Below are 16,157 nucleotides of genomic sequence, written 5' to 3'. Positions count from 1 at the left end.
CCCAATCAAACACAAGCTCTTTCTGGGTGGACAGAATGGATATACCCAGAGCATATCTACACTATACTAAAGGAATCTCCCCACATTTAAACAATAATATGAAGAGGGTATCAATCATCCTGTAAATTAAACGAACAATATGTTCATCCCAAAATTAATCAGTCTATCAAAATGAATGCAAATGATATTGCAAGCTGGGTAGAAACAGATGTTACAGCTCCTAATGGAAGTAAAATTCTCCACCTAACTTAATGAAAATGACATTTTTGTCATGACCACTTAGAGTGATCATAAGATGATCCTCATCAAAATCAGAGCTCCTAAATACAGCTATTTAAACAAAGTTATCAGAAAGCTATATGAAGTGTAAATGTGGGATTGTTCCTACAGTCTTATTCTTGATACCAAGCTTCAATATGATGCTTTGATGCTATTACACCTATCAATATTCTATTATATGACCCAAACCATTTCCCCTCCCTCCTGCAGCTAAATTATCCTCCAGTCCACTGGATCTTACCGTTTCCCTACCAAGACTATAACACAGTCTATCTGATCTTATACAAAATGTTAGGAGACATTTTCACATATTTGCTGCCCTCTCTACACATATTTTAATTCTTCATTTACAGCTTTCCTGTAGAACAGGCCCAACATCATATAGTACTCCAGGCTAGACCTCTCAGTAAAGATCACTTCTATTTTGAGTGCCTGTGATTTATTAGTTACAAACAGCATAACCAAATTAACAATACATATTCTTTGCATCACCTCTGGCAGTTGTATGCAGGATCTCTGGATATAAAAGCATGAGTCTCTACCCACTTGACCCACATAATCAGGTATCTTAGCATGAAACGTGCCGTAGAATCTCAAACCTCTGTATGTCATGTAGCTACTAGAGGAGAGCACATAGCTACACATTGTATTATTGTGAGTCATAGAAACACCTTTGGAATACTTTTTTGAGAAACAGCGTGATCAAAGTAGATGAGCCTAGACTCTGATATAGAGGCCTCTCATTCTTGCCTGTGTTGTGTTTGAAGCAACCGTGTCTAAACTCTCAATTAATTTATCTGTGACATTATCCCATTCATTTATTTTTTCAAGGGTTGTTGGATGTAGCCGTGTTTATCTAAAGACATAGGCAGGCAAGGTTCTTTGGATAGATGTGGTATCTTTTATTAGACCAACTAAATAGTTGGAAAAAAGTTCTTGGTAAGTTTTTGGGCACAAACCATCCACAAAGGACTGTGAAAATGCAAATGTGTGGAAGTTTGAAAGACAATGGGTAGAGATAGGAGGAGAGTGGGGAGAAGAGAGGGAAATGTAGGAAGGAAGGCAAGTGGTCAGCTGGAGGCAGGTTACCTGGCGTATCAGATGTCAGGCAGAACTGGGTCTTCTAGTATGGACTGCAATTTTTTGAGGATTTTCCAAATCGGTTCCAGGAAAGGTTGGTATGTCATAACTAATGGTGTGCATTTAATGGGGATTTTCTTTTTGTACTGCAGCATTTCTCTGCATGGTATCTAGGTGGCTCTTTCAAAAGTGCAATCTCTCTTTCTGGAGGAGTGTCCTTGTTGGGTGAAAGCCCTTTTGAGATTTGTGAGGTGAAGATCACAGGTATTCTCATCAGTATAAATTTGGTGGTATCGCAGAGCTTGGCTGTAAATTACAGCTTTTTGGTGTGTTTAGGGCGACTGCTGGTTCTGCATAGATATGAACGTTGGTCCCTGGGTTTCTTGTATATGGTGGCTTGTATTTTACCATTCTCGCTACTGATCATGGTGTCCAAAAAGGAAATGTTGGTGCTGGAGTATTCAAGAGATAGTCTGATGGAGGGGTAATGATTGCTGAATGTGTGATGGAAATCAATCAGACACCGCAGGTTTTCAGTTCAAATTATGAAGATATCATCTATTTATCTCAGGTGTAGCCTGGGTTTGATGGTGCAGTTCTTGAGTAACTCTTCTTTCAGGTGAGCCATAAAAAGGTCATGGACTTAATACAGATATTAGATTTATGATATTACAGCTTGCCTGACATCTGATACCTCAGGTAACTTGCCTCCAGCTGACCACTTACATTCCTTCCCACATTTCCCTCCCTTATCCCCACTCCCCTCCTATCTCTACCCATTGTCTTCCAAACTTCCACACATTTATATTTTCACAGACCTGCTTGTTGTTTTTTCAATGAATTTATCAGGGTGAAAGTCATCCTGTGTCTTAACAGAATGAGACCTTGGCTCACGGGCTATGTGAATTGCATAAACATTAGTATTACTTTGTGGAGGAGCAGGGACTAGAATTCACTGCCTCAGCACTAGTACTTTAGCGATCTTCCTTCTTGACAAGGTCTCCGGTGAGGGCTGGGCCGGGCTGCACTCAGGGTGGGTGGCAGTGGCACTGGGAGAGGGGGGTTGGGGAGGCTATGGCGAATTCTAGAGTGGCTGCAGCTCCCCCTCCCCAGCCCCAGCCCTGCTCCCATAGGCCCCCACAGTCAAGGAGGGAGTGGGGCTGGAACAGGCGCTGCACAGCTGGGCGGAGTGTGGTACAGAGCTGCAAGCAGCTCATCCAGGGGGTGTGGGAGGCTCCCACTGCTGCACATACCCTGGGAGGGCATGGAGGCATGTACCCGTGGATCTGTGCACAGGGCAGAGCAGGGCAGGCTGGGGTAGCATCGGGTTCTTCCTGGCACTGTGCTAGGCTGGGCTGCGCTTGGGGCAGGTGGCGGTAATGCTGGGAATGGGGCTACAGGAGGGGCTGTAGCCACTCCAGAATTCACAGTAGCCCCACTCCCCAGCCCCATGCTCCTAGTACAGCCTGGCCCAACACCCCTGCCAGGAACAGCCTGGTGCTGCCCTGGCCCCAGCCCACAGCAACCTGCCCTTGTCCCGCCCACAGATCTGGCGGCATGCCCCTCTGTGCCCTCCGGGGGTGTATGCAATGGTGGGAGCTGCCACCCCCTCCCTGCGCCGGGCGCCCCCCAGACAAGCTGCTCGCAGCTCCGTCCTATGACCCGCCCCAGCTGTGCAGTGCCTGCCCCAGCCCCACTCCCTCCATCACCACAGGAGACTCATACTGCAACTTTATTCCTTCCAGTCATCAGTATACTGTCAATGAATTATGACTTTCTTATAACTTGACTGAAGACTCTGCTAGTGGATGTAGGTACTATTTTGTTATCTGAGGGACTGTATGGGTGGTCGATTTTCTTCTATGTTAGAGTTAATGACAGGTTGATTTTTTTCTCCACATTTACCAAGAAGTCAGATCTTTAAAATAAAGCTGCTTAGTAATGATCTGGAGAGAATTATATCTGCTCAATAAAGTTCAATATTGTATATAGAAAAAAAAGACTTTTTATATCAGCATGGCAATTTCTGTGTTTCCTTGTTTTTAGTAACATGTACTTTTGTGAAAAGTGAGATCATTTGTGTTATGGAATGGGGGAGTTTAAGGCATTGCAAACTTATCACTGTCTGAAGATAAAGATGAACCACAAAGATTTCTTTTTCCCCAAGCCAGAGAGGGAAAGATCTTTATAAAGTCACAAAACTATCACTGAGCTAAAAACAAGCTACAAAAATGATTTTAAAAAAGTTCTGAAAAAGTCTATTAGAAAAGCAATACTTTTCAAACAAGGTAAGAATTTATGTTGTTATTTTTTAGACAACCACACAAAGCTTGTTGGCAGTTTAACCATGTTTTGCTGGCCATTGTGCCAAACTGAACCAAGAGTTATAGTGTTGTACTGTTTGTTCTACCTCAAACAGGAAGGAAGTTTAACAGTAATAATACATATTGCATTTCACAAATTTTATTTATATGTGCATATTAATACAACACAAAATACTGCATTAATACAGTGCATTTGAACCTGTGGGCAAGTCAGTTTCAGAACAGCACAGGAATAGTAGAAAAGGAAATACGTCCATGCATATGCAGTATGGTAATCTTGCCTGGCACAGTATCAGCAGAATATGGACTGGAACCAGCTCTCTAGTATTCTACTTTTCTGCCTTACAAGCAAGAGAATACCCTCCCTTGCCTAGCAATTCAGCCTAATTCACCATGTATCCACACACCAAAATAAGGAAAGGTCCTAAAGAACAAATAGTAAAGAATCTAATTTGCAAACCAGCATATCTGTGCATCAAAAAACCAAATCAAGTTTGTGCTAGCATGTCCTAATTTTTTAATGCTGATAAGGCAACCTTAAAATTTTTTCTAACTTTTTTTGACTACAACTTCATAGCTTTCAAGAAAAGGTTAGAATCCAAGGTTGAAGTGCACAAAAAAACAACCAGAAGGTAAGCTAGCATGTGGGTTTATAATGCCCCAGCTGCTGCCAGTGTACATGTTCTTGCATGTTCTAGTGTGGGTAGTGGCGGCACACTGGCAGTTACTGTGCAACAGCTGATGCACTGCAAGAACAAATCGTGTCAAATTAAGTTAATCACCTTTGAGAAAGTAACTACCACATTTACTTGCATACAAGGTAGGTCAGAGCCAGTGACCCACAGGAGCCTCCTGGCTCCCCCTCTACTTCATCTCTGCAGCTTCTGATGCCCTGTCCACCCCTTTCCCTTCACCTTACTGTCAGGTGCAGCCCAGCTCTGGTTCAGGCTGGCATCTCTCCTGGGCAGGAAGCACATGAAAAATCCTTCCCCTGCCTGGCTAATCAGCAGTGTTCATATTGCTGCATTGCCTGCCTAACCAATCAGCAGTACTGACACTGGTACAAGGCCAGGCAAGGGCTGAGTTCCACCTGTTGTGCTCCAGGCTGAAGCAGCAGCATCTGACAATAAGGTGGAGGGCAGGGGAAAAGGCAGAGGCTGGGGGTAACTGGGGGTGGGAGGATGCAGGTGGGTGGGAAGGGTGCGGAGGGAAGAAGTAGGAAGGGCAGAAGAAAAAGGGGTCACGTGACCACCCCAGCCACTGCTTTCCCAACTGCAGCAGTGGTGGGGAGATTCAAGACCATCCTCCAATACTTAGACTCTATACATGGGAAAATATAATAAATTTATAATTTTTCCATATATATATATAATAAATAAAAAATATAAAAAATAAATAAAATTACAATCTAATTATTGAGAGGTAGCCTAATATTTTGGAGTCATCTTATATTTGAATAAATACGGTAATTAGGTAGATGAAGAGAATGCAGTGGACATAGTATACATAGACTTTGGTAAGGCTTTTGATACAGTCCCACATGACATTCTCATAAGTAAACTGGAGAAATGTGGGTGAGATATACTACTAGGTGGTTACATAATTAACACAGTAACTGCAAGAACAGGCTAATTATAAATGGATCAATGTCAGAAGGGTTCCGCAGGGGATCTGTCCTGGGTCTGGTGCTGTTTAACATGTCTATTAATATTTTAAATGCTGGAATAGAGAACCTCCCAATCCAGCCTGCAGACAACATGAAATCTGGAAGGACTTGAAACACTCTGGAAGATAGGAGTAGAATTCAAAAGGATCTTGATAGATTATAGAGCTGTGCTAGAGACAAAAGAATAAAGTTCTATGTGCACAAATAGAAGGTACTGCACACTTAGGGAGAAATAAGCCAATGCACAAATGTAGCGTGGGAGATAACAGACAGAGGAGTAGCACTGCTGGGTAGGATTTGGGGGTTTTATTAGGTCACAGACTCAATATGAGTCAGCTATGTGAAGCACTGGCAAAATAAAATGAAGCAGCATTGGGTGTAAGACATGAGAAGTGACACTACCACTACTTGACACAGCTGAGCCTCAGCTAGAGTCCTTTTTGCAGTTTTGAGCTCCATATTATAAAGAGAACATGGAGATGCTGAGAGGGTTCAGAGGCAAAAGCCAAAAATAATAAAGGGTGTGGAAAGCACATATGAGGAGAGGCTGAGAGCGCTAGGAACGTTTAATTTGGAGAAAAGGTGACTGGGGGGAGGGGACTTGATAGCAATTTTCAAATATCCAAAAGACTGTCATAAAGAAGAGGCCTCCTGTGTTACACAGGGCAGGGCACAAAACAGTGGTTTTAAATGTCAGTAAAGAAGATTTAAAGATCTCAGTAAAAACTTTCTTACTGTTAAAACAGTGAGGCAGTGATGACTGCCCAGGGAAGTTGTGGAATCTTCTTCACTGGAGGCTTTCAAGAGAAGGCTGGATAAACATTTGATGGGGACTTCTTAGGAAGAGCGACCCTGCATTTGTGCTGCAGAGGTTGGACCAGATGCCCTCGAAGTCCCTTTCAAACTTACGATTCTAACCACCTATCAATGAGCCATGGGAGAGATCACCCTAGAACTGTGGAATTGCTGACAATGATTCTAAGTTCATACCCTGGCTTACTCAAAGGAACTTGTGTGTCCACACCTTTAAATCCTAAGTATACATTTAAGTAAAGAGCTTTGTTGGAAAGGGTGTCATATAAATCAAATAAATAAAAGTGGTGGTAGCAAGAGGTTATTAGCCTCTACAGCAGGGGTGGGCAATATCCAGCCCGCTGGCCTGCCAGCCGCTGCTGAAAGTCTGAAGAGAGAGGGCTGCACCACGTGCCACTCTGCTCTGTTGCAGTCAGGGCTGGTCTGAGCAGTGGACAGACTTCAGTTCCTCTATATTAGTGGTGCTCAAACTTTTTCTCCAGCAGGCTGGATGGGCAGTGTCCAGTCTGTCCCTGAGCCTGATCCAGTCAGTTGGCCCAATTCAGCACCTGGTACAGGCACAGCAGAATCCCATTTGGTCACGCAGAGGGGGGTGGAAAGTAGCCTGGCCTCGATTCAGCAGCACAGGGAGAAAGGGGAGCAGCCCAGTCCCAATTCAAGCCATGCAGGGAGAAGGGGGCATGGCCCAGCCCCAGCTCAGCCACATGGGGAGAAGAAGGTGTAGGAATTTGTAGTGGGGATGGGACAGCTACTGCTCCCTGCCACCAAATTTCCCAACCCATAGAAGGACCCGCAGGCCCGGTGCATGCATTTGGCCCACAGGCTAGAGTTTGAGCACCCCTGCTCTACATCCTTCTTAAAATGTGGTGCACCAAAATTCATATAACATCCCAGACGAGATCTACTGAACAACTAGTAGAGTGGTAGTGAGGTCTACTGAACAACTAGCATCATCACAGAATCACTGAAGCAGGGCTAGAGGAGCCCTCATGAGGTCACCTAGTCCAATCCCTTGCTCAAGCCAAGGATCATCCCTATGTATGGAATCCTAGAAAAGTGCTCGTCTAACCTATTCTTAAAACTGAACAAACAACCCTGTCACACAGAGGCACAACACTCCAAAACACCAAGAACATCTTAACTTGGCACAGGTAAAGCAGAGGGACAAGCACACATATCAGTGCCTTGCATAGCTATGTACGTCTCCCATATCATATTTCTGTTCATAGAACACAAAATTCCATTTCCTTTTTTTTCCTGACTGCATAACATTGCTGACTCATGCTGAGCCCCTAATCCACCTTACCCCCAATCCTTCATGGCAGTGCTACTCCATAACCAGTAACTTTTATTTTGCATTTGTTTTTAGTTCCTCAGGTGTAGCACCTTACTTTTTACCTTAAGAAAACAGATGCCAACCAACATCAAGAGCTGGGAAAAGCTGGCTGCTAACCAACTTCAATGGCACTAGAACCTCAACCAAGGGGCAGCCATTTCAAGGTAAGGCATCTTTCTTTCCCTTGAAGCAGAGAAGATGAAGTGAAGGAAAAGGAGAGGAATCCCAGTCTACAGCCTCTCTCAAGTCATTTCAAGACCCATCAGTGAGCCGTGGCAGAGACCATGCTCAAATTGACTGATTGCCAGTGATGACGTAGCATCTTCCATTTGTCTCTGCTGAATCTCATTTTGTCTACAGTTCAGTTCTTCAATTTATCAAGATCCTCTTGTATCCTAATCCTGTCCTCCAAAGTGTTTGCAATCCCTCCCAGTTTTGTGAGGGATTACACAAAACTAAAACTCAAGGTTATCTCCTCCTGACTTCTGTTGCAGTGAACCTTTCTCTATGGATGCCCTAACTCTTCTTTGTCAATTCCTGGCTCTGCCTTTAAGATACAAGAGATTTAGTGGGAGGTTAGATGCAAATACACAATTGCTGCTGAGAATACAGCTCCACAGAGCTTAGACTAATCTCTTTCTAGGTTTCTAACAAAATCTGACACAAAAGGCTAAGTTTTCACTCTTTGTTCACATGTTCTTTTCAAAAGATCAACCAACCATGCAACTCCTCACCAGATCCTTTAATTTAGAAAGACTTTGCTATTAGCTATTACAATTATTTGTTAAATATAATTCACCCCCTTTGAAAGGTACTGCAGTTTTGTCTCTTCAAACATCCTAGAAGTTAGGTTTTCAAGCAACACTTTATTCTCAGGTTGTTCCCTAGCTCAATAACAAAGTAGAGGCAGAGACAACAGTCTAGTATCTCTAGCCTCAGCTCACTAGAAAGAAAACATGTACCTGAACTATACATCCTAGGAAGTCAGAGGCTGTAATTGCATCTTTCAACAACTAATTCATAAATCTACAATGGTTTTTAAAGCAAGAAGTACCCATTCTGTAGATCAGGGATCAGCAACATTAAACCTGTGGGCTGAATCTGGCTATGAACCTTGAGGGCTCTGCCTGTGCCCATGCTGGAGCTGGGCAGCAAGGATCTATGTCGCGACTGCTGCCACTTCTCCCTACCCTCCCAGCTTTGATCCAGTGTGCACCAGGTGTCTGTGGTGGTGCATCAGCAGCAAGTGTGGGAGGGAGGGCAGGGAGGGTGGTGTGTGTGCAGGGGGTGCTTATGTCCACACTAGGGCCAGAAAGGTGGGAGCTCAACTTGAACTACTGCTGCTTCTCCCAAACCCTCTGCTTCCCTGCTGTGGCATAGGTGCAGCTTACAGCCAGTGGGGAGCTAAACTGGCACCAGGTATTTATAAACTGTATCCACACTACCACATCTTCTCCCACACCCCAGCTGCAGTGTGGTGCATGAGACCTGTACTGGGGCTAGATGGTTTCCAGCTGTTCCTGCACCACAGCTTGCTGGCGGGTGGGGGGGAGGAGTGCCTGGGGAACAGGAAAAAGTAGCAGAAGCAGACACAGTTTACAGCTTTCCAACGCTAGTGTAGCTCCCCACTGGCTGGAAGCTGCACCTGTGCCACAGCCAGGGAGCAGGAAGGCTGGGAGCAGCAGTGGCAGCAGTGTGGGTGCAGTTCCCAGCTGCCTGGTCCTGGCACGGGTGTGGGGAAAGCTCCCCCAACAGCTACCAAGCATGCACTGGACTGGAGCCAGGTTGTTCTGGCCTGCAGCTTGTAAAAGGTTGCTGGTCTCTGGGGTAGATTAAAACAACAAAACTTGTTGTTTACTAAGTCAATAGTCTGAAGTCAATATAATTTATTAAGTCAATATGATATAATATAAAAACAATAGTGCACATACGGTGCACTCACTTAAGACGCTGTGGGCTATTTTTTTTTTTTTAGTTTTTTTTAATTAAAAAATATAAATGAACCTCTAATCAAAAGAAGGCAAATGATAACATTAGTCAAATGTAATAATAATGGAAAAAGTAAATTCTAATCCAAAAATCGCTTGCTCACCTCTGCTTCAGCTGCTTGTGACTGCAATAGCTGTCGTATACGAAGTATATCCTTCTCTATTTGCTGAATTCTTGCCACTCTCACCTGAAAAGGAACAATTTTTCAATGGATAAGTAGTTTGTAAAGAAGAAATATTTATTCTAAAAAGTGACACTATGAAAAAAGTTCATGAATAACTGCTGACTGGAAAACAGATTTCATTTGTATGAGAAGTTCATTAAAGTTCAGAACCATGAAAAACACACATGTATGAAAAAGGTTCATTGAATATGGCCTGCATCTGCTTTATTATTATTATTATAAGCAACACTAATTTGGATCTAGTAATAAACTAACACAAAGCTACAGTCTGACAAGATGCATATTAACTGTTATTTTGTGCATCTTTGAGTGAATTACTTTACTCATCTGTTTCAGTTGCTGTATTCATAAAATAGGGATAAAACTAGATACTTTCAATGCCTAATAAGGCTTTTGTGAGGACTTATTTTTGCAGAGTGGTTTGAGCATAAAATGTGCTGAACAACTTCCAATAATTATTTTCAGCTGCTGTAACAATTTGGGAACTCTTGTGTATGGCTGATGAATTGTTTTAATGCTGGAAATTCTGTGTGTATCTGCAGCAGTCTGCACACTTCATTTTGAATATGAGGCCTAATTTGCCTTTTCACTTTACTACAAGAGGTGCAGACCTACAAACTGCTTGGAGAAAGGGCAGTGGCTGGTATGTTCTAACTGTTATGTGCGAACAAACAGAGAACAATTCAAATGCACTCCAGCTTTAACCCTGGAAGGAGTATTAAAAGTTGGAGGAGTTTGCTGCACTTGAATCCTTCTCAGCCCCTTCATGCATAAGGTAACAGCTGCTGCTCTTTTGAAAATTCCCCTTTTGAAAGGGCTCCAAACTTTCCCTGTGTCCACACCCAAGTTGGACTGAAAACTAAAAGATGGTGACATAGGACTAATAAAGGAGGATTATAAAACCTTAGAAGCCCTCTATGCAGCAAAAACATACCAAGACAAGAGTTTGCTACTTCTCAGAAACAGTCTATCCAGGCAAAATGGTAATTATGTGATGGATTGCCTGGGGTGGGGATTTTAATTTTGTAACAAAGCTGACTGGATGTAACATGACAAAGGAGACGGATGGGAGGTTGTAAAAGAATGGGTTTGCTTATAGACATTTGAGAGAGAGAGAGAGAGAAGAAACTACAAGCATACAAGCAGACAGCTGGCCATAATCCAGGGGGTGGTTTTCCCAGGGTGAGTCTTATCTCTTGCACTCCGAACAGGCTAACCCCTAAGGTAGATTTCCCTAAGGCAGTTCTCGAGGCTGAGACCTGTCTATTGCACTCCAAGCAGACTGATCCCTGACAGCTTCCTTGAATGCAAGAACTCAACTGCACAATTTTGTGGCAATAAGGGACAACATTCATGCTTCCCCCATGGCTTGCTCCTCAGTCTTTTGGGTAGAAGCAAACGAGACTAGGAGGCATCTGAATCCTACGGCCTCTGGGTTTGAAGCTTGCACACAGGATGCCTGCCATGGATTTGGGGAATATTCAAAGCCCAAAACTGATGGGTCTGGGAGGGAGGATACTTGCCTGGTGGTAGAGCCACACACAGACTTGAATGATTAAGCTCAATTTAGTTGAAATTTGGAATTTGACAACTGGGCTTTGCCCAATAGATTTTAGAACTGATTTGGCCCTTGCAATTAAATTTAAAGAGAGAGGGACATAATCTTCCACCAGAGAAATCATGTGCAGGGGGGGAGGAGGAGAAGGGACTGCTAAAATGTTTCTGGCCAAAGTCCAGAGGCCATTCTCACTAGCAATGAGGAACTCAAAGAGGGAAAATTAATATAGATATTTTATTGTTGTGCATGGATCTGTGGCATGGAACCTTTTAAAAAGTCAGCTTGTGTTACACAATTTAATTACGCATCTATTGAGAGGTAAACTGTGAATGTAGAGTGCCCATAGTATGATGTTCTGGGAAGGATGTGTTTAAGCAACTGACATTACTAGGCACAGGGGTATTAAAGTCAGACTGTGGGGTCTCAAAAGTTGTCAGGGGTGCTAGATGAAGGATCTGCATCCCAAGATGGTACCCAGGGATGCAAAACAGAGTGAATCATTTGAGTTCTAGAAGATTAAAAATCTACGGTAGACCTACACCAGCAGGCCTGTTGGATGTCCAGCAGAGGGAGTTTTACTAAGGCTGTAGCTTTTCCAGGGGGAACTTACCAGAGTTGCTGTTATACAGCCTTTATCTGTCACAACAGAGATGCATCTGACACAATTTTTTTCTACACTTAACATAGATGCTACATATTTTGTTTCAAGAATGGAACAGCTGTCACATGTTGATTCTTAATATTAGATACCAGAGCAGAAACTCTGATTCTTCTTAGCTTTGACACTGTCCTTAAAATACAATTCTGGGTAAAATACTGTAGCCAGTAAATTTTCCTAAACATGACATGGTACCTCTGTGCTTGTGATATAATATGTTCATGTTTTAAAACAGCTGCTGTTTTGTTTGGCGTTTGACATTTCCTTTTTCAAACTCACTAATTCTAACAAAATTTTGAAAACACTGGTGTCTTCTTTTTCCTAATATTTAAAATAAATTTTTACACACAAGGGGAATAACGTTTCAGTTAAATAGGAAAAATTAAGCAAGTAGTACGTAAAGTCATAGTCCTTGTGACTGTTTATGCTGTAGGAAAACTAAAAGGAAAAAACCTAAAACAAAGAAGAAAAAATAATGCTAAGAACAATCAAAGAAAGAAAGATGGCATACAAAGCTATGTAAAGCACAGCCATTTTCCTTAATTGTTTTAGTTGTTACGCCAATAAGTAGATACGAGATCTCATGTGACACATTCAGAAACTGTCCTTTTTTTGAGAAAAATGTTTTTATCTTAACTAAATTTACAAACAAGTAATTCCACAGATTCAAACTAGGCACGAAGGAGCCATGACACAAAAATAGAATCAAGTCAAATACAAAATATGCTTTTAAATGTCTGAATTTCTCAGATGTACATCCCCCCCAAACAAAAACCCACATTCTGAGGATAACAGACATTATACCAAGGATTGTTCGGTTACATTTTGTTCCAAAATACCTAGTATTTTATTTACATTTATTAATAAGTTATGTTTAATGGGGTTTTTTTTTACTTTCTTTTAAGATAGGAAAAAATTAAAATCCAAAGTGGCACGAAAATCTGACCAGAAGAGCAAGGATAGGATTAGTTGCATCGGTGGATGCTGGATCAGTATTATTCTAGTCTTCCTTCATAGCTCAGATAGTTTAGTCATAGCATCTGACACAGTAGGCTGTTATCTACAAAAGCTTGTGCCTTGCGGAAAGAACTGGTCTTTAAAGAGCATTTGTACGTATGTTTGTGCCGCAGCGCTGGGTGCATGCATTTGTATAAATGGCAAAATGCAAGTCAGCGCTGAGAAAATGGTGGCAGCGCACTTTTGAACAAAAACACATTGAAAGTGTTTTAGTTCAAAAATGCACCACCGCCATTCTCTGCAGGCTGATGTACATTATGCCACTTATACAACTGCATGTGACGCAGTGCAGAGCACACTCTATTAATCGAAAATGTATGTACATAAAGGCCCTAAGGTGCCACCCTACCTTGCACTCAGATGAAGTACAGTAATCCACATTCACATGGAAGAGAGTTCTCTTTTGCTCTCTTCCCCACCCCCCAGCTTAATCAGTATTCATAGCAACTGCCAAAGACTTCTCTTGGCCTTTGTGACCATTCTTTCTAGTTCTTTTCCACCTCTCTAAAAACTCGATCAGAGCATCCTTTGGAGGTTCTTCATCATTCCTTTTCCAGCTTTCTGAGAGAAGTTCTCTATGGCTTTGTCCTTGGTCCCTCAAACACACGATCATCTCTGTGTTGATGACTCAGATCTCTCTATCCCAGACCTGACTCTTTCTGTCTAAACTAAAATATCAGTTTCCCATCTCCAAAATCAGTATAGCTAAAACAAACCTCATAATCAACTCCCCCAATTGATTCACCCTTTCTTGATCACTAGGAAGCACAATGTCTTGTTTGTGTAACCTGGGCATAATATTAAGTTTATTCATAAATTTCCACATTAATCTTTCTAAAATATAGCCTTTCTTATCCATCCACTCAATTAAAACACTTATCATTTCATGTCCCAATTACTGAAGCAATCATTTCCCTCATCTTGACAAATGCAGTCTTTCCACACTTTTACTCATTCAGAATGCTATGTAAAGAACTTTTTCCTAATCCTTCACTTTGACAATATCACGTCTCTTTGAAGCCTTCAAGTGGTTTCCCCATTTCTATTGCATTAAACATAATATATGCTTGTCTTAACCTATCCCTACTCTATACTGTCTCTCACTCTGCATCAAAATATCGAGTCATACCTCCAAGCTGGCCTCCAACTTCCACTTGTCAAGTATGCAGCACTGTGCCTTTTCTGCCTGTTGTCCATAAACATCTACAAAACTACTTAGTTATCCTATCTTGAATTATTTCTTAGAAGGCAATATCTACAAAAAAAATGAGAGAAATTTGGCACACTGAGGCCACTACTCGCTATACTTGCCAATACTGTCTTACTTCCTTGCATTCCTCCTCTCTTGGTCTGCCTCCTGTTGAATACTTATATTTTAAACTTTTGCAGAAGAGACTGTTGTTTTGTTCTCGTTTTGCACAGTACCTAGCCCAATTGAGACCTAGTCCTTCATGCTATTGCAGCAATAATAGTAATGAACAGATTAATGAAGAAGTTTGAACTGTAATTTCACACACAGGACCAACACTGCTGATCAAAATTTTCCAGATTAACAAAACAGACCATCAGTCCCAGTGTCTAGTTGATACTAAGGCTCAGATGAAGTTAAAGACAGGTAAAACGGATATGATGTTGGAGTAAACATCTAGGACAAATGGCTGAGTTAATATCTGTTAAGTCAATTAAGGAATTTTTCTTGCCTTTTGCTATATAAATCAAAGGATTTAAAATAGTCTCTGAGCTGCTTTTATTGCCTTCTGTTCAATTGATGCATTTATATTCTATGAAGCTAGCACCAGGATCCTCTGAAGACATTTACTATAGAATGTAGTGACCTAGTTAGAAGGATTTCTTACAGGAAGACCATGATACCTGTGGCTTGGAATCTGCACTGCCTACTGATTCATTTCCAGATGCATTTCAATGTGTTATTTTTGATGAATAAATTCCTAAGAGACTGACTGGAGTTTTGGTTAGAAACGGCCTTATGTTCTCAACTGAATATGTTTATTGGTTAGACACACAAGGTAAGACCCCAATACTTAAAGATCTGAGACCTGAAATCACGATATTTTCAAGGAATGAACCTTTGACTATGAAATTCACTCCCATCTTTAGCTACAACAGCTGAGTTGTGGACATTTTTATATGTACTCGTATTATTATTATGGAGCAGTGACAAAAAGGTCCTCATAATAATGAGGACCCATTGACTAGGACTTCATTAAGTTAGGCACTTTTTAAATAAATAATAAAGGACTTTTCCCAAAAGAGTTTGCAGGATAAATAAAAAAGTGATTTTCTGCTGCTACTTTTTGTGATTTTACTGAAACCTTTTAATACAATTTAGTCAATTTATGTTTTCCCACCACCTTGTTGCAATCATAAAAATTAAGTAGTATATTTTAGAAACCTAGAATTTTGCAAACAGTTATGTTGCAGAATATAATACTTGCAGGCTCAGATCATGTGCTATGCTTCTTGGATGGGGGCAGGGAAAATCAATGCGTAAAAAATATGTAACATACTGCAAAACTATTTTACAGTTATACTACAGCTATCATCTTATACCATAAGATTGATGTAAGTCAATAATAATGGGATAGAAATAAAAAGATGAAACTTATAGGATTTTCCAACATTAAATAGTTACATGACTAAAAAACCCAGATCATAATATCTGAATGACAGTTAATAGTGCTGTACTAAAAAAGTGCTTTGTTTGTGTAGTGGTTACAGCAGGGGATCAGCATTGCATCTAGTCTTACTTATCTTAATGATCTGAAAGTGAAAGTGAATAGAACCATAAATTGAGAATTGTAAATGTCAAAGAAACAGTAAGCATACAAAGGAACAAAGCTTTAGAAATATACAGAAAAAAGAAAATACATAAAGAAAGTCATCTTAGAAACAAGGCAGCTAATATCTGAACATCTAATGAGCATCTGAGTATTTAAATATTAATATTTAGTGGGAGAAACAAAGCTACAAACTAGTGGACTGTAAATTAGCCTTGAATTTGTAATGCTACATGCCAGAGGAAAAGATCAGTGCAATTTTAGGTGGCACTCACAGAGGCATCATTACAACATAAGATTTCATAGACATTAGGGCTGGAAGGGACCTCAGAAGATCATCAAGTCCAGTCCCCTGCCCGAGGGGCAGGAAGTCAGCTGGGGCCATAGGATCCCAGCAAGATAAGCATCCAATTCACTCTTGAAGGTGTTCAATGTAGGTGCTTGAACTACCTCCG

At 41.4% G+C, this 16,157-nt stretch overlaps 1 protein-coding gene across 4 annotated transcripts in view; it reads right to left on the bottom strand.

Annotated features, from left to right (window-relative positions):
• APC (APC, WNT signaling pathway regulator) overlaps nucleotides 1-16,157 on the bottom strand; it is a 223,955-nt gene that overhangs the window by 33,100 nt on the left and 174,698 nt on the right. For all 4 annotated transcript variants that reach the window (XM_019517263.1, XM_019517265.1, XM_019517264.1 and 1 more), the window contains one exon: nucleotides 9,591-9,674. In XM_019517263.1, coding sequence (XP_019372808.1) covers nucleotides 9,591-9,674 — 84 coding nt within the window. The remainder of the gene's footprint in view (nucleotides 1-9,590; nucleotides 9,675-16,157) is intronic.

This window comes from Gavialis gangeticus, unplaced genomic scaffold, assembly GCF_001723915.1.
Source record: "Gavialis gangeticus isolate Ggan-Ray unplaced genomic scaffold, GavGan_comp1, whole genome shotgun sequence".
Taxonomy (NCBI): Eukaryota; Metazoa; Chordata; order Crocodylia; family Gavialidae; genus Gavialis; species Gavialis gangeticus.
The sequence above is the reverse complement of the archived record's forward strand: the minus strand, read 5'-3'. Positions and strand labels throughout refer to the sequence as shown.